This window comes from Leptopilina heterotoma, unplaced genomic scaffold (genome assembly GCF_015476425.1).
Source record: "Leptopilina heterotoma isolate Lh14 unplaced genomic scaffold, ASM1547642v1 Lhet_134, whole genome shotgun sequence".
NCBI classification, from domain to species: Eukaryota; Metazoa; Arthropoda; class Insecta; order Hymenoptera; family Figitidae; genus Leptopilina; species Leptopilina heterotoma.
Genome location: NW_025110853.1, coordinates 240,287 through 266,011, shown reverse-complemented (window position 1 = coordinate 266,011; position 25,725 = coordinate 240,287). Strand labels below are relative to the sequence as shown.

General features: G+C 31.3%; 2 protein-coding genes across 4 annotated transcripts in view; one reads left to right on the top strand and one right to left on the bottom strand.

Moving 5' to 3' along the window:
• Nucleotides 1–25,725, bottom strand: part of LOC122513098 — a 162,233-nt gene that overhangs the window by 56,969 nt on the left and 79,539 nt on the right. The window lies entirely within an intron of this gene.
• LOC122513097 overlaps nt 1–25,725 on the top strand; it is a 190,944-nt gene that overhangs the window by 113,465 nt on the left and 51,754 nt on the right. For all 3 annotated transcript variants that reach the window (XM_043629347.1, XM_043629346.1, XM_043629348.1), the window contains exon 4: nt 4,724–5,041. In XM_043629347.1, coding sequence (XP_043485282.1) covers nt 4,724–5,041 — 318 coding nt within the window. The remainder of the gene's footprint in view (nt 1–4,723; nt 5,042–25,725) is intronic.

Sequence of the window (25,725 nt, the reverse complement as noted above, 5' to 3'; positions counted from 1 at the left end):
CTAGTTTTTCCCGGGGCGTGTTGACTAATGCAATACGCTATGTATAAAGAGCAACCTACCATATCGGCGAAGTGTAAGTTCGTTTTCGTGGTTACTTGTCACTTAGTTTAAGTATGTTTTGGTTTTTTTGTCAAAATTTTTAAGTTTTGGTATAAATTTTACAAATAGTAGATTTCAAGCTACGATTATAATGAGAAATTACAAAAAAATGGAGAGTGCCAATATCACAGGATATTATTGAAAAAGCGATGGGAGAGGCATTGCTAAATTAAAATTGCACTCACGGAATACCCAGGAACCTTAATTTACAATATACAATAAGATTGGAAACTGTAGATAATAATTAGCAATCAATATTCATTACGCCCCGGTCTCCCCTACATTTTTAGGTTAAAAAATAGTTTAAATTATATATTATTATTTTTCCTATAATCGTTGTTGTTTAAATAACAACCTCCAAAAGATTTTAACTTTTTAAATGCTTCCAATCAAAAGTTTTTTAATTTTGTCACATTTTTTATTACGGAGAAACTTTTAAGTAGTTGCTGTTTATAATTCTATGGAAAAACGACATATGTTGTTTTAGAAAGAACGGAATAATTTTGGTAAATTTTTTTAACACATTCGTACCCAATGGGAAATTAACCATTGGCGCAATAATGGTCCTATATTAGTTGCTATTATTGCACCATCATTGGTACTGCTGGCTCCCAAAATAGGACCATTATTGCGCCAATGGTTAATTTCCCATTGGGTACGAATGTGTTAAAAAAATTTACCAAAATTATTCCGTTCTTTCTAAAACAACATATGTCGTTTTTCCATAGAATTATAAACAGCAACTACTTAAAAGTTTCTCCGTAATAAAAAATGTGACAAAATCAAAAAACTTTTGATTGGAAGCATTTAAAAAGATAAAATCTTTTGGAGGTTGTTATTTAAACAACAACGATTATAGGAAAAATAATAATATATAATTTAAACTATTTTTTAACCTAAAAATGTAGGGGAGACCGGGGCGTAATGAATATTGATTGCTAATTATTATCTACAGTTTCCAATCTTATTGTATATTGTAAATTAAGGTTCCTGGGTATTCCGTGAGTGCAATTTTAATTTAGCAATGCCTCTCCCATCGCTTTTTCAATAATATCCTGTGATATTGGCACTCTCCATTTTTTTGTAATTTCTCATTATAATCGTAGCTTGAAATCTACTATTTGTAAAATTTATACCAAAACTTAAAAATTTTGACAAAAACACCAAAACATACTTAAACTACACAGAAAAAAACTAAACTCAAAATGAGTCGGAAAAGTGACTCATTATGAGCTGCAACAAAAATGAGTAGGGCAGATGGCGCCACGTTCTATGTCATTTAACATGGACTCATTTTGAGTTGCAACAAAAATGAGTCCAAGTTTTTTTGTGTAAGTGACAAGTAACCAAGAAAACGAACCTACACTTCGCCGATATGGTAGGTTGTTCTTTATACATAGCGTATTGCATTAGCCAACACGCCCCGGGAAAAACTAGCCATTACGCCCCAGGGGTACTTGGCAAATATTTTGTGATTTTTATCAATACAGTAAGGGTCAGTTTCACCAACTCTGATTAAAAGTTAATCAATAATTAAGTTAGTATTTTAATTTTTTTGAAAAATTTTTGCTATATGTTGGTATTTGTAAAATATTGATTTCAAACGTTGGTTCAGTATTGGTAACCAAGAAATAACCAAGCATTATTTAATTTTAAAGCATTGATAATTAATTGGTCATTAATATTGCCCCAATCTTTGTTGTCAATGAATATCCAAGGCTTGGAAAGTCCGGCATTTGCCTTGTCAGCCAATAGTGATCCAATATTGGCTGCCAATGCTTGGCAAAGTCGTGATCATCCCAAGACTCTGGCAATAATAGCCCAATATTGGTTGTCAATGTTTGACCAAGAAAAAACTGTTGGCAGCCATCCAGGTGCGATTTTTTGGTCGGCCCATAGTTGGGCCAACTTTTACAAAGTCGGTCCAACTTCTCGTGCCAGAGGTTGGGCCAACCATACAGATGATAACGGTTCGCCGTCTAATGGCGACGATGGTTGGCCCGACAACTCATAAGGAAGTTGGCCCAACTTACAATGCATATGTTGTGCCAACTATACATTTCAATGGTTGGTCCAAATACTGACGCCAAAGTTTGCACAACTTTAGATGCGTAAGTTGGGCCAACCACAATTTTCAAAGATTGGCCAACTTCAACAGCCAAAGGTAAAAAATTATTAAAAAAGTAAATTATTTAAACAATTAACAGGTTATTATTAGCAGGAACATCAGATATAACCTTTACCTATTATTACTAAACACAATCTCATACATACATTTTTGAAAATATCTAACGCTCGCTGGGATCGAACCCCTAACCTAACGCACCGAAGACTTATATACACTGACCACTACGCTATGCTCACATGGGAGTGCATAACGCAAAATGTATATTAAAGCTGCAACAGTCGGGCCAACCATGGCCCAGAGTTCGGCCGACCAAGAAAGTTTCAGTCATTTAAACTGCATTTGACAAAGTTTTGCCAACCGTTGGGCCAACCGTGGCCCAGAGTTCGGCCAACTAAGAAAGTTTAAGTCATTTAAACTGCATTTGACAAAGTATTGCCAACCGTTGGGCCAACCGTGGCCCAGCGTTTGGCCAACCAAAAAAAATCAAGTCAATTAAACTGCGTTTCACAAAGTTTTGCCCACCGTCGGGCCAACCGTGGCCCAGAGTTCGGCCGAACAAGAAAGTTTAAGTCATTTAAACTGCATTTGACAAAGTTTTGCCAACCGTTTGGCCAACCGTGTCCCAGAGTTCGGCCGACCAAAATAATGTAAGTCAATTAAACTGCGTTTCACAAAGTTTTGCCAACCGTCGGGCCAACCGTGGCCCAGAGTTTGTCCGACCAAGAAAGTTTAAGTCAATGAAACTACGTTTCTAGAGTTTTGCCAACCGTTGGGCCAACTGTGGCCCAGAGTTCGGCCGACCAAGAAAGTTTAAGTCAATGAAACTACGTTTCTAGAGTTTTGCCAACCGTTGGGCCAACCGTGGCCCAGAGTTCGGCCGACCAAAAAACTATAAGTCAATTATACTGCTTTTCTTGAGTTTTGCCAACCGTCGGGCCAACCATGGCCCAGAGTTCGGCCAACCGAAACTGAAAGTCTTTTAAACTACGTTTTGATGAGTTGTGCTAACCTTTGTCGCCAAAGTTGGCCCGACAGTTGGTTAAACTCTGCATTTAATGGTTGGCTTGCAAAGTCGGGCCAACTGTGGGCACTAGTACTTGCCAAAGTTGGGCAAACTCTGGCAACCAAAACTTCGCTTGCCAAAGTTAGGCCAACCTTGGGCCAACCTTGAAACTCTGGCGGCCAACCTAAATTCGCACCTGGGCAATATTGGTCCATTATTTAGCCAATGGTGAGCATTGGCAATTTCCCATTGGGTAAAAGCCTATATCAATAACGTACACGCACGAAAAGACACGACGCCGTTCACGAGTTTTTCGAGAAAGAGCATTTTTTAAAAATAACTTTTTGAACAAATTATGAAAAAAAGTAAAAATTGAGAAAAAAAATTGTATTAGAGTTGAGTGGGGTGAAAAAGCCATTCCAGTTTAGGCCTGTGCGGTAAACCGGTATACCGGTTTTTTTTTCGGTATTACTGGAAACCGGTTTCCGGTTATGTATTCCCGGTTTAAGGTTTTGTTTTTTTAACCGGTTTTATTTTTTAAACCGGTTTTTCAAGAAATACCGGTTTTATTTTCTAGACCGGTTTTTCAAGAAATACCGGTTTTATTTTTTAAACCGGTTTTTCAAGAAATACTGAATCTAACCGACTTGCGCATTATGCCTGCGCAAAAGTGACATAACGCCAGAACAGAAACAGATGATTGAGAAAGATTAATCTTTTTTGTTTTTATTAGACATACAGTGATTTTTTTTACTTAACAGATCAATTAAAAATGTTGTTTTTGAAAAACAACCTGATTTTTGTAATAAACCAAATTTTCTTAAACCAGTTTTCTTTTTAAATAAAATGGTATTTGAAAAACTCGTATATTCAAAAAACGGTGTATTTAAAAATACCGGTATTTTAAAAAAATACCGGTATTTAAAAAAAACCGGTTTAGAAAAAAAATACCGGTTTTTCGAGAAAAACCGGTTTAAAAAAAAATACCGGTATTTTTTTTAATACCGAAAACCGACTGAAGAACCGGTTTTTTCAAAAACCGAAAACCGGTTATGGATTTTTAATACCGCACAGGCCTAGCGCAGGCATAATGCGCAAGTCGGTTAGATTCAGTATTTCTTGAAAAACCGGTTTAAAAAATAAAACCGGTATTTCTTGAAAAACCGGTCTAGAAAATAAAACCGGTATTTCTTGAAAAACCGGTTTAAAAAATAAAACCGGTTAAAAAAACAAAACCTTAAACCGGGAATACATAACCGGAAACCGGTTTCCAGTAATACCGAAAAAAAAACCGGTATACCGGTTTACCGCACAGGCCTACCAATAGGATCCAAAAACTCTGCGTTTGTCTGCGAATGACTGCGTTGCGTTGATTTTAGCATGTGTTTCTCGTGTCGCGTCACATATATTTGAGTATCTAATAATAAAAAATCAAGGCATGAGAAGAAAAAAAGACTTTATATATAAAAGAGAAATTTTGTTTCTTTTTACAGGAAATTCATATAGATGAAAATCTAGGTGGTGGCGATGACTACGAGGAAGAATCAAGTAGCGCCGGATATCACACTGACAAGAGTTGTAGTCCAACACCAGAGCCAAGTATCACGAACGTTATTGCCAGAGGCAATCTCAGCGAAGCGTTACAAAACCTATCCAACTTAGATGTGAACGTCAACGTTGAACGACTCGCGGAAAGATATGGAGCCCTTTACGCTCATGCACATTTACACACATTGGATGCACTCGATGCCCTAGAACCCCTACGAGACGCCCCTGAGCTCAAAGCAAAAATTCTCTACTCCATCGTAGTGGTAAGTATATTTGCACCACATTCAAAGACAGGGGAAAATAAAATTTGCCACCTTTTTTCGCTCTCTTACATAACTTTTAAGTCTACTGGGACTTTATGACAAATGGCTGAAGCTTTAGGCGTCAACCACTAATATGCCTCTCCATCAAATTTAGTAATACTTAATGCTTTAAAAAATCATCGAGTATTATTATTATTTGATAATCAATAACCACTAAATAACAAATTTAGTAAGTTTTTTTTTATTAATTTCATTAAATAGATTACTAAGTTTAATGGCGCCCATGGATTGGTGCTAAGTGCGACTGCTAGCTTCAGCCGGCTAATTTCGAAATGTGAGGCTGGAGTCCCATGACAGCGTTTTGCGTTGCGTTTCGTAACTAGGCCATGAGTGTGAGAGAGATACAGATATATGTTTGCTCTATTTGCACTCATTGCCTAGTTACAAAACGCAACGCAAAACGCTACCATGGGACTCCAGCCTCATTGTTAGTGTTCTGTATGTAAATTTTCTTCTCATTTTGCTGCCTTTTCTAGCTTTGTATATATTATGTAGAGTGTAGCAACTGGGTAGAATAAAGACTTGAATTGAGTCAACATAATTTTTTCGCCATTGTATATTTATCGAACTGAAACTGTATTTAAACTTTAAATAATTTCCGACTTTTCCGTAACATGTACCTTAAAATATTATTATACCATTCTTCAAGCGGAAAAAAGAATCGATCTTTTAAATGCCTAATGTAATTGATACAATTTGGAATTAGGAAACTATTTCAGATAATTTTTAATTATACCTTAGCTAACTCAATTGCAAATTAGTTACTCTCTAAATTTGAATTAATTAAAAATTACTAGCTGTCAGTAAAATCTTGGCTGACTTTTTGACAAGTTAAATAAAAAAAGGATTGGAATACAATTTTTCTTAAACGTATTTCTTAATTTTTTATTGTCTAAAACGTTTTTTTCTAATGAAGATGAATTTCTAAAAAACTTTTTTCTAGTGAAGGTGATTTTCTAATTTTCTTTTTTCTAATAAAGGTCCTTTCTAAAGATTTTTTTTTCTTATAAAGGTAATTTTCAAAAAAAAAAATTTTCTAACAATATTCAGAAAGAAACTCATGAGGATTGTGTAGAAAAATCTGAAAGTAAGAGATAAACTTTAATATATGTATCAATTCAACATTATAACTTTTTTTTATACATTTTCATTTTAGTTTTTCTTATGTATTAAGGGGGTCACCCCGTGTGATGGGTTCAAAAAATCGAAAATTTTTTTTTTCATAAATCACATCTACAATATGTGTAGAATATGTGGGTAAAGAAGATTTTTGATATTTGACATCCTAAGAAAGTTACAGCACTGAGAAGACAAGGAGTTGCCAAGCGAACAATGTATTACTTAAGCTTTGATAGGCGTTTTTCTCAAAACTGTGTTTTCCAAACTGGCGACCACGATATCTCAAAAACGGCTTGACCAATATCGCACAAATTTATAGGGCGTGTTCAGCACTTGTATGGCTATCGCCCGAACCAGGATAATTGAAAAAGGTCAAGTTGTTTCTATTTTATGCAAGAAAAAAGACCAAAAAAATTTCAAAGTCGCGTAAAAAATTCAATTTTCAATATTTTTAAATGATTCTGGTTCCGGCTATAGCTACATCCTCACAGATTAAAATGCCTTTTGATTTTTTGATTTTAGTTCAGTCAATTAGTCAGTATCGTGGTCGCCGATAGACGGCGTTTTTATGATCATCATTACTTTCCAGTTTTATAATACGGAATCATTAAAATATTTTCACTTGCAAAAATTTTAATTTGTTGTTAAAATGTAACTGAAGATATGGTAAAAATTTTGAAGTCCTTAGTTTCCATGGTTCTTAAAAAGAGAATCCCAAAAAACTCTTAAAAAACGTCTGTCACACGGGGTGACCCCCTTAATATTATATTTTTATAAATTAGTTTATTAATTTTAGGTTCAAAATTATTGAAAATTTATCTCTTTCCAGAAGAGAGAATATTAAAAATTCGTATAATGTAAAATCTAAATGTAAAATAAAAGCATTATTAGAACTAATAATATTCTGCCGTCCTTTTTAAAAAAGACACTATCTACATTTTAGCTCAATCGGAGATATTGAAGGAAACGCGTTTGCATCTGGATCTCTTAATAAAATTTAAAATTTTGTAAATAAACTTATATTCTTGACTAATTCGGACACGCTCTTTTCATTGGTGCAAAAAAAATTATTAATTTTAATTATTTATTAATAAAACTGTAGATAGTGTACATTTTTTATCCGAAAATTATGGAGAATACATGAAAAGTGCACTATGTGGTAGATAGTACGTTTAAAATTGCTTTGTCGGTCCACTTTCCTGTTTAAAGCGTCACTATCTACATTATTTTCTAACACAATCCTTTATTTCTGTTATATTTTTATTATTATTTTATATTTTATTTTATTTATTATTATATTATATGTTTTAATTTTGAAAATACCGAACAAAAAATCACGAACAATAGAGGGGCTGATAGTGAAATGGTTTAAAATAATAACGGGAGCAAAAGTGGAAATAAGTGACTTGAGAGCAAAAACGGGTTAAAATGATTATGTAATTTATTGATAAATTAATTATATTAATGCTTAAAAAATATTGTCAATAATAAAAAAACTTATTTTATTTGAATTAATATTTTGTAATTATTATAATTAATTTATCAAGAAATTACACAATCATTTTAATCTATTTTTGCTTCTAAGTCACTTATTCCACTTTTGCTCTCGTTATTATTTTAAACCATTTTTACTATCAGCCCCTCAATACATAAATTTTATTTACCATTATAACTTTATTTTATTTGATTATCATGTTCTGCCTTAAATTTTTATTAAATTAAATGTTAACTTTACAAAAAAAAAAATTGTTTTTTAATTTGCATTAAATATATGTGTTAGTACAAAATAAAAGCTTTATTTGTAAATTATTTTATTATTTTTATTTTATTTTCATAGTAAAACTTGTAGATAGTGCTCTCTCCGGGAGAAAGTTAACCAAAGTTCGAGAAAAATATGTACGAAAAACGTCACTATGTACACCCAATAGGAAGTAAACGATTGGTTCAATAATGGGCCATGCTTGGCAAACTCCGTTCCATTATTGGAACATTAATGGCAACCATCATTGGACCACCAATGGTTTAAACTTGGGATGATCACGCTACTGCCAATGATCGGTAGCCAAGCATCGGGCCAATATTAGTTGCCAAGGAATTGCCAAGGAAACAAAATCGATTTTCAAAAGCTTGATTTTTTATTGGCAGCCAACAAAAAACCAAGGTTTTGAAAATTGATTTTTTTTTAATTATTAATTAAAATTTATTTAAAAAAAATATATTTTTCAATAATATATATTTTTTTAAATTAATAGAACATATTAATTAAATTTTTCACCTCTGGTAAAACAAAGGTGAAAGACTGATAAAAATTCCCTCACCGTATCTCACAGTGGAGGGATAACTGTGAATGTCTTTGCGAGAGAGGAGCAGGTACTTATAGAGCCAGTGTAACAGGTCACAAGCGAGAAGAAATCACTAGCATGCACTCTGGCGGCGCTTGTCGGAAGTGGCGCAACGTTGGTTGCCAAGCGCTGTGTCGATAATGTCAGGATATGCATGCGCGACAGAAAACAGTTCCGACAATCGCCGCCAGAGTGCATGCTAGTGATTTCTTCTCGCTTGTGACCTGTTACACTGGCTCTATAAGTACCTGCTCCACTCTTGCAAAGACATTCACAGTTATCCCTCCACCGTGAGATACGGTGAGGGAATTTTTATCAGTCTTTCACCTTTGTTTTACCAGAGGTGAAAAATTTAATTAATATGTTCTATTAATTTAAAAAAATATATATTATTGAAAAATATATATTTTTTTTAAATAAATTTTAATTAATAATTAAAAAAAAATCAATTTTCAAAACCTTGGTTTTTTGTTGGCTGCCAATAAAAAATCAAGCTTTTGAAAATCGATTTTGTTTCCTTGGCAATTCCTTGGCAACTAATATTGGCCCGATGCTTGGCTAACGATCATTGGCAGTAGCGTGATCATCCCAAGTTTAAACCATTGGTGGTCCAATGATGGTTGCCAATTGTTTTGCCAAGAAAAAATCATTGGGCACCAAGCATGGCCCATTATTGAACCAATCGTTACCATTGGCAACTTCCCGTTGGGCATAGTTCTCTACTTTTGTGACTTTTGAGATCAGTTTACTGACTAACCTATGTACAGGATTTCAGGGGTCAAGTGGGTTGAGAATCCTGAAAATTTTGTAGATAGGTCGGTTCCTTCTGCAGATAGTGACACTTTAAAAAATATTTCTCGAAAATCTCTGTAGATAGTTTAATTAACCGCTAATTATCTTCTAATCTAATTAAAATTTTCAATTACGAATACGACAATTAGATTCGTCTTTTCATTACGAATCCAACGGTATAAAAAACTCATTTTTCATAAAATATGTAGATAGTGCCTTTTTTAAACTGGACGGCAGTATTAGCCAGGTATATTAGTTATTTTTGCTGTTTTGTTAGCTAGATTATTAGCTGCTATAGCTAACAACGCCTAGCTAATATTTAGTAGATGGAGTACCTAATGTAATTGCTATCCATATAATAGCAATTAAAATTAGCTCTACAACCTGTAATGCAAAATTGTAGAGGCAGCATTGTAAAAACTGCAGGAATACACTTTGAACACAGTTTCAGGTGGCAGCACGGTAAATATTCATAGAAATTTATCTCCGTGTAATATTAGAAATCATAACTTTTTAGAAAAACTTTTTTAGAGATCAAAACTTGTTAGAATTTTTTTTTAGAAAACAGATTTCATTAGAAATTGCTTTTTTTAAACGAAAAGGATTAAGGGGACATTCCCAGGCGGAAAAGTCGGACGAACGTCGGAGTTTACAACCGGCTGGGATCCGCGCCCGTACAGACCGCAAGTACCGACGGTCTGTACCGATTCGGATCTGAAAAAGCAACCGGTGCGGTACAGATTATGCTCCGACTGTCGGAACCGTCTTCCCACTATTGTCAGTACTGGCTCGGTACTGGATTTCTTCCGCCGGCGGATCTTATTCTTCTGCGGCGTCGGAAGAATGACGGATATGTTGAGTCTGTACTGGCTCGGTGCTGGGCCGGATCCGACTGCGGATCTCGTCATTTATTGTCACATTATAAATTAAATAATTATTACAAGTAATTGCATTATTTTAGAAAATAATTATTAATAAATGAATCTAATCAATATATTAAGTAATTGAGGGGACGGAAACTAAAAGGGGATACGCGTGGATTCAGGCGTTTAAGTTTTGTCCACTAGGTCCATTTTTGAAACTATTACAAATTGCAATTTGAATTACTGAAGTTTGTAGAGAATGAAAATGCGCATCTTTTTTTTTAAGAAATAAATTTATATCTTTTTTAGTTTATGAAATAATGAGAAAAAACTAAATTTTTGAAAACCAACAAATTTAAATGTTTTACGTCTTTAACTCGTGCTGGCGTTTTTGATTTTTCATATTTTGTAATCAAACAAAAACGAATTTACAGATTAAGACTTCCTGAAAGCAACTATACTTTTAAAACTACAAAATCTTAATTAATAAAAAGTTTATTAATTTTTTCGAAAGACGTTGCAAAAAATGTGTTTTTCCAACTTTCAACGCTTCGTTTATCGAGGAAATTTCAAGGTACAAAAAACTTCCAGTGACAAAGTTTTTCATTACTATACGGTCAAGTTTTCTGTAAAATTTTATTAACATGATATGAATGCTTACAAAGTTATTAATGTTTAAAGCGTATAGTGCGTCAGATTTCTTGCGCCTCGAACACATTGAGTCCCAAGGTGTTCATTTGTAACAGATTAAGACTATTTTAGTTTATTCATTTGTTTACTTAAAAAAAAATACAATTTTTAATGAAGTCACAGATAACTTTTTGGAATCGCAGTTTAGTTAAAAACGATTATTTATTATTAAAAAGTAACTAATAATAATTAGCCAAAATCGTCTGAAGATAGTTAAAATTGACTAACATACAAATAATTAATGCATAGTTATTTTGACATAAATTTAATGTTAATTAAACTAATAATTGTTGATTAAGAATAGTAAAAATATTATTATTTTAGTTATTGACTAGTTTTTTGCTATCAAAGTAATTATTTTTAAATAATATTTAACTATGAGATTATGACGATTCGTCTAACTTTATATAAAAGTAGCATCAGTTTATTTATTTTAACATGTATTCCTAAGTAAAAAACATAAGAAATATTTTTTTTTAAATTGCAGAATTATTCGCAAAATAAATTGTACAATAATTCTATATTTTCTATATTCTATATTGACGTTAAAACATATTGCTCTCTCATAGAGGAAGTATTTTTATTTTATTTATATCTGTATTTTGTCAGACATTTTCATAAAATAGAATTTTTTTGGTTATCATGTGCACTTTTCGAGGAAGTAACCCTTTTTTAAATGCTATTTTCCTCAAACTTGTGATTTGTTTTCATTCTACGGGAAAATATGGTATCCAGATGGGTCGCGGCTGCCGCGACCGTTGACTGCAAAAAAAAGGGTTCGGAAAAACCCAATACAATTTTCCCAGGATTTCGAGATTTTTTTATCACAATTGAGAAAACATTATGGCCATCTTGGTCAAGAACCGGACCAAGAAGTAATAATCCCGAAAAATGTTAAAATCAGTGAAAGCTACGCAATTCAGTATTTACCAGAATCAAGTATAAATACTTTTGAAAACTATATAGATTACAAAATCCTTCCGCTTTCAAAATTGAACCAAAAAGAATGATGTAAAAAGTTTTGTACGATATCTTTCTCCAAACGGACAGGAGTTTTTTAATAATTATTTTAAAAACATGAAATGTAGTAAACGAGGTCATTTTGACAAAGAGTGGAAGCCTTAACCCAGGCGGAAAAGTCGGACGAATACCGGATCGTCCAACCGTCTAGCGCCCGCGCCGGTTGAATTGGAGAGTCAATGCCAGTGCAGGCAGTCTGTACCGATTCGGATGAGAATTTCTGCTGGCGCGGTACAAAGTCGGATCCGACTTTCGGTACAGTCTTTCTACTGTCGGCAGTACAGGCGCGGTACAAGATTTGATCCGACCGCCGGATCAAAATTTATACCACCTCGCAACCGGCGTTGTACTGGCATTCGTCCGTCTAACGACCCGAGCGGTACAGGCATTCTACCGACTGAGGACTATATAATTTATCTTATTATTAATATATTAATTAATTTAATTTACTTACTTATTTATTGATTTATTATAAATAAATTATAAGTAATATTAAATAAATTTGATTGGATTTATTTAATATTACTTATTTGTTTATTTATTGATAATAAATCAATAAATAAGTGAATTAAAAATTATTAATTAATTTATTTATTAATAAGAATATGCTTAGAATATAGTAATTGTTACTAGTTTTCAAATTAGTTTTATTTTTATATTGGATAATTTTTTATATAAATGCGCTTTTAAAAATCTTACCACAAATATCTTTTAAAATCTGACAAGTTTTGCTATTTTTTAAAATAAAAATTAATAATAATAAATTTAATCTATCATGCTTTAAACATTTTTTGTATTAATAATTTTTAAAGAGTCGAAAGTACATTCGCACTGTCATTCTATTGCAAAATGCGTCCGGCTCGGTGCAGGTTTCACCCGGCGTTGTACTGGCATTCGTCCGTCTAGCAACCAGCGCGGGCCAAATTATATTCTTTATTAAAAATTAAAATAAAAGAAATGTTTAATTAACTATGCAAGGTGAATGTTAATTAATATTTAATATTTCTTTCAAATTAATTACATTCATCTTTTTCTCTTTTTTAAAAACATTTATAAAGTATAAATGAAACGCACTAAGTTACAAATGTTTATTTTAGTTAATTTTGTATTGATTTCGAATAGTTATAAAGTGAAGTGTTCAACTAATTATTCCTAAATAATAAAATAAATATTAAAACATTGAAGATTAAATAAAAATATAATAAAACTTTAAATTTATTTGCATAATATAAATAAAATGCTAAAATATTGAAAAATATTTGAGTAAAAATTATTATTCACTTTATATATAAGTTTTTGTTTAGCGGTATTGTATATTGGCGTTGTTATGCTCACATCCGCAGGCGAGCGAATAGCGTAGTGGTTAGCGTATTAGACTTCGGTGCGTAGATTAGGATAGGCTTGGGCTTCGTATCCCACTGCGAGCGTTTAGAATTTTAATGTGTAAAAAAAATGTTAAATGTGTAAAAAATGCTTCAAACGATCTATAAATAAATGTTAATTAACATGCACCATGCATAGTTAATTAAATATTTTTTTATTTTATTTTTCAATAGAGAATATAATTTTTCCCGCGTCGCTTGCTAGGCAGACGAATGCCAGTAGAACGCCGGTCCCGCTGGACCGAGTCATCTATCGGAACAAAATTTGGCCCGTCCTGGTTGCCAGACGGACGAATGCCGGTACAACGCCGGTTGTTCGGCGGCATCAAATCTGTACCGAGCCAGGCGCGCAGCCACTACAACACATTGTCAGGTTCCAGTACAATGTTTGCACCGCTCCGGTCGTCAGGCGGACCCATGCCAGTACAGTCTTACCGACGTCTGTACAGGCGCGGTACCCTGCCAGTGGGAAATTTCCGCGCCTGGGAAACTAAATAAAACAAGAAAGTTAAATATAAGAAATATTATTGTAGTTGAGTTTTTTATAAATAACAAAATAAAACATTTATGTTAAAAATAAATTTTATTAAATTTTATTTACTGTGAATATTAATATTGACAAACACATTTTCAACGCGTTCCAAACGAACACCTTGGGACTCAATGTGTTCGAGGAGCCAGAAATCTGACGCACTTGAAATTTCCTCGATAAACGAAGCGTTGAAAGTTGGAAAAACACATTTTTTGCAACGTCTTTCGAAAAAATTAATAAACTTTTTATTAATTAAGATTTTGTAGTTTTAAAAGTATAGTTGCTTTCAAGAAGTCTTAATATGTAAATTCGTTTTTGTTTGATTACAAAATATGAAAAATCAAAAACGCCAGCACGAGTTAAAGACGTAAAACATTTAAATTTGTTGGTTTTCAAAAATTTAGTTTTTTCTCATTATTTCATAAACTAAATAAGATATAAATTTATTTCTTAAAGAAAAAAGATGCGTATTTTCATTCTCTACAAACTTCAGTAATTCAAATTGCAATTTGTAATAGTTTCAAAAATGGACCTAGTGGACAAAACTTCAACGCCTGAATTCACGCGTATCCCCTTTTAGTTTCCGTCCCCTCAATTATTTATTGAGACTTTTTTAAAAATTAAATAATTAGAAAAATTCGTTATTAATTAATATTATATATTATTAATTAACATGAATATTATTATTGAGAATTAATAATAAATTATTAATATTAATAATAATATTAATTAATAATATCTCAATAATAATTGAATAATTGTTTCTCAATATAATAATATTGAAGGTATCCCAGGCGCGAAAGACCAGTGCTGACGATGGGTTGAAACTTGACTGAGTCTTGAACGTCCAGCGTGGGTAACCCATAGTTGAAGCAGTCTTTATATCATTGTCACTCAATATTGGTTCAGCATGGGACACCAATGTTCGTCCCATGCTCGATTTAACACTCGGTCAATCTTCGTGAGTGGAGCTTCAACATCCAGTCTTTATTCAAGCTTGAATCAATCTTGATAGTTTATTTATTCCCGTGTGCACTTAACAATATTAGATATAAATACTTATAAATTATTTAATATTAAAATATTATTTCTGATAATTTTTAGTAATTTTTTATACTATTTAAAAATTATTATTATTAATTATTATTAAATAATATAATAAGTATTATTATTATTGTTATTAAGATATCAATTGGTAAATAAATATTAATATTTATTTAGTGTATAATATTTATATTAATTACATAAGATTCATATCAATAAAGTTAAATTATTATATATTATTTTTTTTCTTGCACAGAGTCAAATTATTATTATTTCAAAGTTCAAGAGTTTCGTTTATCTGAAAAATTTTCAGTGAAAAAAATGCTCATTAGGTAGTAATAAATATTTATGCCTAGTAGTTTTACACTAGGTTTAACTGTTTACTGAATATTATCAAAAATATATTTTTCGTCAAACGCGCGCGACTAAACACAAATAACCTTGAGACGTTGCGATTGTCGTGCTCCCACCATCCCATCTACTCAATGCTTTCCCCTCATGACGTCACAGGCGGAGAGTGTATTGAGTAGATGGGATGGTGGGAGCACGACAATCGCAACGTCACGCTGTGTAAAGTCTCAAGGTTATTTGTGTTTAGTCGCGCGCGTTTGACGAAAAATATATTTTTGATAATATTCAGTAAACAGTTAATCCTAGTGTAAAACTACTAGGCATAAATATTTATTACTACCTAATGAACATTTTTTTCACTGAAAATTTTACAGATAAACGAAACTCTTGAACTTTGAAAATAATAATTTGACACTGTGCGAGAAAAAAAATAATATATAATTTAACTTATAAAATTATCAGAAAAAATATTTTAATATTAAATAATTTATAAATATTTATATTTAATATTGTACAGTGCACACAGCAATAAAGGAACTGAATATTGTAACAAGATTGACCGAGTCTTGAATCGAGCATGGGACGAACATTGGTGTCCCATACTGAGTGACGGCACTGGTATTGATATAGTAGGGTAAGTGTGGGTATTCCTGCGAGTGACACAATTATTGCGATTTTTAAAAAATTATTATTTTCATTTTGAAATACACGCCTAATTTTTTCAAAATAGTTACAAAAATTATTTTGAATCTTACTTGATAGAATAGCTCATAAAAATGTACATTCCGACAATTATTTATTTATTTATTTAAATTTGAAATATATTATGACAGAATTCTGTGAAATTATCAAATATGGCAGTCATGAATACATATTAAAAACCATTGATATTTCCAATATTCACTATAGTATACACGTTTCAGTGTTACTAATCAAAGAAGTACACTTTATTATTTGAAAAATATATTAATTTACCCATATATTATTGATTTTCAATTAATAATACTTAAAACTATATTAGTAGCAGAATTTTTACTGCATGTTAGTATTATTGCGATTTTTAAATACGTTTACTGCGCAACGCATACTAAACATAACCTCTTTTTTGACAACCAGCGCGTTATGCGACACCTGATTTTCTGCAATAATGCTCGCACAATAATTGGTGTTTCCTTGATAAATGTCACACAATATTAATCGCGAGTCAACAATAATACATGTGTTGACAATTAGTTTTTAATTTACTTTTTTAAATACAAATAAGTAACGAAATTTGATTGAGTTTAATGATTTGGAAAATATAATAATTGAACTTTAATTTGTAATTGAAAAAACTGCATTTTATTTTTTCGTAAACTTAGACGAGCTTCGCAAAGTTAACCTACACTAAAAATTCGCAGAAATACCCACACTTACCCTAGATTAGGCGAGAAGCCTTCCAGCCTTCTGTGGCCGAGCGGTTTAAATGCGTGCGTTGAGAACTTCCGGTATGCGTTAGGGGGGCGGGGTGCGTGATTTTCGATCCCACATGCGAGCGAATATTTTTCATTTTTTGTTATATAAGCGTTTATATAAAAAAATAAAATTGTGTGTTGTGTCGTGAATAAAAAATGTGAACATGTTTATAAATAATGTTAAAAGTATGTTAAAAATCAAGAAAAAAATGTAACGATTAACAGAAAAATTGTCTTTTTTTACACAGAAAAAAATGCGAATGGTAAAAACAACCACATTTGTGTAGTTAGAAAAAAAGTAGTTAAAACTACCATATTCAGCAGCATTTTAACTACACTGCCTCAGTTAGTGGAACCAAAATGAAGTAGTTGGTTTTATGTAGTTAAAATAACTACTTTACGTAGTTGAAATAACTAACAGATGCTTGTAAATGGCTCAAGTATAGTGTAGTAGTAAAAACTATTGTTAAAAATAGTTAATTTTACTATTGTGGTAGCAAAAATAACTATTTTGTATTAGTTGCAAACAAAATGAGACTTACTGTTTTTATATAGTAAATACAACCTCTGAAAGTTGTTACTTTTATGATTTATGAAGTTGAAACAACTATTTCTTACTAGTTGCAGAGAAAGAAAGAAATTTACTGTTTTCATATAGTAAAATCAGTTGTTGAAAATAGTTAATTTTACTATTTATGCAGTTGAAAAGATCATTTTTTTCTACAGAGAAAAAACGTGAGTGGTAAAAACATTCACATATGTGGAGTTAAAAAAATATAGTTAAAACTACCATATTCAGCAGCATTTTAACTAAACTTCCATAGTTAGTGGAACTAAAATTGAATAGTAGGTTTTATGTAGTTAAAATTACTACTACACGTTATGATTGTGAATAACTCAACAATAGTGCAGTAGTAAAAATATCCATCTCTTGCTATTTGCAAAATAAATTAAAATTTACTGTTCCAAAGAGTAAAAACAACCGCTGGAATTTGTTATTTTTGTGTTTAATGTAGTTAAAAGAACCAATTCTTACTAGCTTTTAATAATTTATCTCTATGGTGGTAAGAAACATTTATTTTTATAACTACAAAAGTCATAAAAGTAACAATTTTTATGTTATTTTTACTATATGAAAATAGTAAGTTTAATTTTTTTGTAACTAGTAAACAGTGGATAATTTTACTACAGAAATTCTGAAAATAACTATTTTCAACAGTACTTTTAACTACTGCACTATCGTTGAGTCATTTAAAATCATATGCTGGCTACATTTCAACTAAGTCCTTGAGCTTAAAAAATTAGTTACTGCAACTAAACGGAGTAGTTATTATGACTGAATCTAAGAAGAATGTCCTCAAGTACAATGCCAGTCATCGTAGCGTGCGAGCGTGGTTAGGTGGTTAGGTTATCGGTTTGCGAATGTTTTAGGGTCGTGCGTTCAATCCCCGGCGTTTGGGGATTTTTCTCTGTTAGGTGTATAAGAATTTAATATATAAATTATATCTATATGAACAAAAATAGGTAAGAGAAAATATAAAAAAATGGACCTCAATAATAATAAAAAACAAATAAATAATTTCATTTTACTACTTTAAATAGTTAATTTAACTATTTTTTACAGTTGTTACAACTACAATTTGTTACGGGCGCCTATAGGAACTATGAAAATTTAGTTACTGCAACTAAATGAAGCAGTTAGTATGACTAACAACAAATAGTTAAGATAACTGTTTTAGTAGTTAAATTTACTGTAAAAATGGTATTTATTAATACATTTTACAGTTAGACTAACTATTCTGTCATAGTTCATTTTACTAAATAATGTTACGGGCGCCTATAGGAACTACAGGAAATAGTAAAAAAGTAGTCAAATTTACCATATTTCTTTTTGTGTGTACTAAAATTATTTTTTTAAAATTACTATTCAAATGATATTTATTGTTAGTAATATATTCTTATTTATATGAAGATAATATAATTATTACAAATAATAACTTATTGTCATTAAATATATATGTATATATACGCACATGAATTAAAATAATAACAATAATATTTATTATTATTATTAATAATTCATATATTCACATTATATTGAATAAACGTGAGAAACGAGTAAATTTGGGAACAGTGGAAGCAGTCTTGTTTCAGTCCTGCGTTAGGCGTCCGCAGCATTGATTGAGCATTGATGTCCAATGCTGAATCAAGGCTCGCGCTGCAGTCTGGAATCGGTGTTACATTAAAGCTTCGATCATTCCTGCTCTCGCTGATTCACTCATGCTCAATCAATGTTGACCAATGCTCGGCCAATCTTTATAAAGCCTGAACTCGGCGTCACTTCGCGCCTGGGTAATGATATTAATAATTTTAATTAATATCTTAATAATAATAAATTTATTGTTATTGATATACTATTAATTAATATTAATATTGATAATTTATTATTAATTCTCAATAATATTAATGTTAATTAATAATATCTTAATAATAATAAATTTATTATTATTGAGATATTAATTAAAATTATTAATATTATTACGTTCAATATTATTATATTGAAAAACAATTATTCAATATATGTATTATATAATAATAAAAATATAACAAGTTTCTTTTTTAACGAAATATTGAAATAATCCTAAATATACATTCAATAAAGTATTGAAAATATAGCGGTATCATTGACGCGTAGTAATTCTGCAAGTTTTATTTGAGCTAGTGACACTTGAGAGTATTTAAGATTTGAGAGTTCCATGCGAGGTTCGTACCCCCAAGCGTTAGGATTTTTCAAATGTCTATGTAATAAAAAATTGCGTTTAAGTGTATAAAAAAATGTGTAAAGTGAACTGTCAATGAATTGTCATTAGTATTTATCTTTTGCAATTAATTATTATTTTTTGTATTGATATTTGTTGAAATTATCATTTGGATCCGATCCGGTTGTCAGTCGGTAGAATGCCAGCGCTCGGCTGGCTATTAAATGAAAATTCCACGGTCGGTAGAGTGCCAGGTCCCAGCCGGTTGAATTATACACGGAACGGCTTCTCCCGGCCGGTCAGCGGGCGGTAGAATGCCAGTTCCGAGCCAGTTGCCAGCGCGCTCCTGGTTTAGTCACTATTCGGTAGAATGCCCGTTCACATTCGGTTGGCAGGCGGTTCCAAGCCAGTACACGGAGAAACTTTTTCTTATAATATTAAATATATTTGGTTATGTTTATTCTAAAAGTACGTTAGAATGTGAGGATTTTTCGTGCGTTGTGCTAATAATTTCAACATTAATACGAAAATATGATAAATTCGTTATATATTAAGCAACCTTCGGTGTACAAAAATTACTATCTGCATTAGAAATAGTCTTATTTTTCTTTAGAAAAGAATAAAATGCTAGTTTTTGTTTGTGAAATAATACGGTAATTCTAACCTTTTTTCCACATATAGATAGAATATATAACAGACATTCTAACGTAACATACCAATTTTGGAAGGACTGCGGGCGGACTTAACCGATTTCGACCGAGCATCACCGAGTCCATCACCTGACGTCGCGAACTAACCCTAATGTTTTCGAAGTTGAAATTCTAAAGAAGAAGAAGTTGAAATTCACACGTGTATGAAAGAAAAAACCTTTTATTAATAAACGTGAATGTCTCCTCATGCCAAATTAAATTCAAGAACTGTTCCTCAATATAACATAATTTTTTTCACGACTTTTACTTATTTACATAATTTAATTAGTAAGTTATTTTAAAAAATGATCTCTCTCGAAGGCACATATTTTTCCACTCGTTTAATATATAAGGACGATTCAGCTGTGTACTTCTAACGAATCGTGCGATCTTTCGGTTTCCGTGACCAATCGTCGTGTCTTTACTTGCGTGTGCGTGTGTGCGTTAATAATATAGGTTAGGTTCTTACGTCGTGTTAAATATATTTACCTACAGTTACAGTGACATACACTAATGCCATCTACCATCAGATCCAAGTATCACTATCGTCTCTATGAGTATCTATAGACAATTAATTTGTTGTGTTTCTTTTTAAGGAGGAATGGTATAGAAATTCAAAACATTCAGAATCTTTTGATATTTTGGGAAATGATTTGCTTTTATATAATAAAATTACCCACCAAATTTCAGAATTTTTCACTAAATAGTTTACAAGTTAAAAATTACTTAATTTAACATTGCCTCTTATGGAGAGAGCACGAATTTGCATGTTTATCACTAAAAATTTAATACTTAAAACATTCAGAATTTTTTGTAAAAATTTCATCTTGAAGGTCAAGATTTAAGCTTTATTAATCACGAAGGTTCTTTTTTATTCACTAACTAGTTTAAAAGTAATTAATTAGTTTCTGGAAGAAAACTAATTTTATGATAGACAAACAGAGAAAACGTGGCAACACTGCATATAAAAACTTACATGTGACAGCTGTTTAGTGGTACATAGAACCAAGAGATGGCGCCAAAGGTACCAAAAATGACAAATTTTCATTATTTTTAACCACATAAATGCAAATCATAACACTTGACAGTTACCAACGATCAAAAAACAAACTACTTGCATTGCGAGGTTGTCACGATTAAACGCTCATTACAAATTGTTATTTGACAATGTTTATAATTAATAACATTAATATTACAGCATAATAAGACACATATATACGTAATAATAGCATTTTTTCAAAGTTTGCAATGGAATACTCGATAAATCCGAAAATAATTTTTAGAGAATTTCAGTAACTTTTATTTTCTTAGGTTTTAAATTCGTACAGACAGTAACAAAAATTATTTTCTGCTTTTATAAAAAATGTAATTTAATAAATTTATTATATTTTCCTTATTTAATATATACTTTTTAATATTCATTGATGCCTACTTTTATGATATCAATAAGAAAAACTGCTATATGTAGCTTAAATAAAAAAATTACAAATTCCCCTAAATGTCACAAACTTTTGGCCCGATTAGGTATACCATTCCTCCTTAATTCATGGCTTTCCCAACTTTGCAAAAATTATTATTTTCTTTCTAAAACAACATACTAATTTTCCTTAGTTTCCTTATGAAGAACTGTAAAATATATACTGAATGAGTGTTTTTGATAGTCTCAATAGCAATTTCTATAACCTATGTCGTTTTTCCCTTGAATCTAACCTAACATACTAAAATGTCTCACCAGTTTTAAGAATTAGTGGTATTAAAAGTTTCTCCGTGTACAGTTACACCGGCGTCAGTACGGGCTAGGATCCGCGCCGGTTGGAAATTTCCGCCTGGGTTCCAGTTCAAAACAGGCAAAAAGAAGGCTATTTTAGTATAATTATATTATTAAAATAACTATGACATTTATTTAAACAATTTCTTTTTCATGTAATAAATAATTTATTTAAGAATCTGTAAAAAAAAAATTTTTTATTTTTATTTCAAAATGACGGCGATATACGCCATTTTCGAAAATGCCCATTTTCGGTGGTAAGATCGATTCCAAACTTTCTAAAACAGATAAAACCAAAAACGAAGTGACACTCTCTTCGTCAGATATTTCTTTATGTGTGGAACCTCAAAAAAGTGGAATTTTCTTCCCCCCCCTGTTTTTTAGAGTACTTTTTCCCTAAAATATGCAAAAAAAAGGTGTTTTTATTCAGAATTTCTCTTATAAAAAGAAGGGGAGTTGGAAATTTTCCAGTTTTTGAGGTTCCAATTATAGGCATGATGACGCTGAATCAAAAGCCGTTTGATTTTTTAAAATCGCTTCAGAAGAACTAGAGATATCACTCTTACCAGATCAAAAAAAGACATTTTGAGAAAAACGCATTTAAAGTTTTTGTTCATAAGTTTCGAAATTTTTTTAAAAAAATCATCGGATTTGCTTGAAAATCGTTACTCGGGGGTTTTTGAGGTCGCTAATTACGAATATGGAATCAGATTTTCAAAATTCAAAATGGCGGATCCAATATGGCGGACATTTTTTTCAAAATCATTGGATTTGCTTGAAAATCGTTACGAGGGGGTTTTTGGGGTCGCTGATTACGAATATGACATCATTTTTTCAAAATTAAAAATGTCGGATGCAATATGGTGGACGAAAAAATAAATTAAACGAAAAAAAAAATTAAAATAAAATTTTCTTTTCAGCTATATTGGATCCGCCATTTTGAATTTTGAAAATTTGATATCTAATTTGTGATCAGCAACACCAAATACATTTTTGTTTGTCTTTTTTTAAAAATGCAAATGAGAAAACATTTAAATCATTCGATTGCTTATCCGCATACAAAAACATCTTTGACATGGCGAAGAATAAGGATGTATAACTTTTGTTTTACTTCGAATTTTGCAATAATATTTTAGGAGAGTATTCTTGACGCTATAAGAAATCAAAAAATAAAAACAAAAAAAAATCGATTTTTTTTACATTTTGAACTGGAATGTCCCCTTAAAAAATATTTTTTGAAAAAAGTGACCACCTACCTGAAAAGAGAATAGATAGAATGGATAGAATTAGATAATAGGAAAATTTAAATTTATACACGGAGAGACCGAGATTACTAATTTTTGTATAAAATCACACTAGAATTTACTATTTTCACATTGCAACCACCGGAAATAAGGGGACTTTTTGTATTTTTTACTATTTTCTACACTAAGTCACTAATCCGACAAATGTTCACCAAATTAGCAAAGTTTCTTACTATTTCGTCCAATAGTTCCAAACAACTGTAGTAAACTCAGAAGTATTGTGTACGTAAAATTACTATAGTCGTTTGTAAATGCAGAAAGAAAGAGTGAAAGAAAAAATACGGATTTTTATCGCCGGTTTACCGTCAATTCTTGACTAATGGAGAGAAACTGGAAGGATTTTTACATACACAGACACACACACTCACACACTTATATATTTGTTGGATAAATATTTGAAGACACATGTTTATTTCACTTATATGTATAGACGCGGTTAATTAATACACTAATATACAATTGCACGCACGACAACGAATTTCACTGAAAGTATATATCTTCGTTTCCTTATACATTGAATGATGAAAATTTACAGCACTTACGAAAAAGCAGTTTACTTTTAACAGCTTATTATGAGACATAGTTCTTGGGACAGGAATAAATGCAAAATTTATTAATTTACAATGGTCAATTTCTGAGATAACGAACGACCTACGTTTCACTTTATATTTAATTATTGTAGATAATATCCAAATTTATTTTACATATGCGAAACATAGTCACTGTCAATGATCGGATGGCATCGGCTCATTTACGGAGATTGACGAAGTTAGCAACCAATAGAAATGCAGGCGCCATATGACTGCACTCGCTAGCCACACTGGCTCACCAAAAATTACTACAGTGGATAGAAGGTTTTAGTGGAAAATATTTTCATTTGTCAGATTTTGTCTAATGAAATTAGAGAAAACTATAATCAATTTTCGCTACATTTACAACTCTTACACAAAATATTAAAACTTGCTATTTCAATGTAGCAAATTTATCTATTTTTGTAAATTTATCTAATTCCGTAGTACATTATGCTAAAACTCCCCTTATTTCCGGTCATTGCAACCATTTTTAGTAATTTTTACAAATGTGGGTCTCTCCCAGGAAGGAAGAGTAAGGAGACCGAACTCTGCTTCTACAAATGTCTGAAAAATATGCACGAAAAGTGCCAGACTCACTGTGTTCTAGTTGATCACCAAATAAGTCGATCATGCGCATTGAACTAAAGTTCAGTGTTGACATAGATGAAAAGTGTGGTTATGTCAATGTAAATATTACATAGTTTAAGGGGGAACCTCCTTTAGACGATCGAAAAATGCATCATTTTTGGGATCTTTTTTCTCGGGTAAAATAACTCATTCAAACGTTTTGTAATTTATAGGGTACTTTAATACATGTCTTGAGAGTCTAAAAAAATTTTTGGAGAAAAAACAAAACATTTTTAGTATGGAAATATACACCGCGTCCATGGCACCTCATTTTATCTGTGAACATTCTAGCGCTCTGAATTTTTTTCTAAAACAAAGAAACCAACGTTTTTTTTTAAACTTTAGGATAATACCTTCTATATGACATTTCGATTTTTTTTTTAAATTTCAAGAATTGATTTTTTTTACCCACTTTTAAGTTAAAAGTGATTTTTCGTGCATAAAAATTTACTTTAAAATCCAAAAAAAATATGAAAAAATTTGTTTTTCAAGAAACACTTAATGTCATATTGAAAATTATTTAATTATCTTTAGAATGATGTATCATAAAGCCCGATTGGTTCAAAAGGGCGTTCTCAATCGTGTTCACAAAATTAAAAAATGGTGTTTCGAGAAAAATGCGTTTGAAGTTTTTTTTAAATAAAGTGACTCGAATGTCAAACAAATCAAAAAAGGGTTGTCACATCAAAATTACAAATTATACTGACAGTGGTACTCTGAATGAAAGAAGAATGCAGATTGAATGCTGAAACAGAAAAAATTCTGGACTCTGGTAAACATTTCACCAGACGACGCATGAAAAAAAAAATAATTAAAAATTTTGTAACTTCTTCAATAATACAGAAATTGACTTAAAATTTGATGGGTATATTCTTGAATAGTTGTAGAATCAATTAAAATTATTTCCAGAAAGTTGATTTTTTTGACGCATTAAAGAAGGTTCCCCCCTTAAACTGTGTTAATTTGAAAAGCAAATTTATTTATTTGTAATTGTGATATTATTTAGATTTCCGAAATAATTTAATAATATATTTATAAAAAGGGAAAAATTTTGCGAAAATGGTTAAGAAGAATTGTGTTTATAACTAGAGTATATTTACATACCGTAGAAGGATAGAAGAGACTAATGTTTTTAGACTCTTTTTCTTTCTTTACATCCTGGCACACAACACGACATTTTTTTAAATAAAATAAATAAATAATTTTTAAAACGAAATGTATTATATATGTATCTCACTAAGACCGGCTAAATGTAAACATTAGATATTACATCTCACTCGCACAATTTTTACGAGAAACAGAGACACAACAGACAT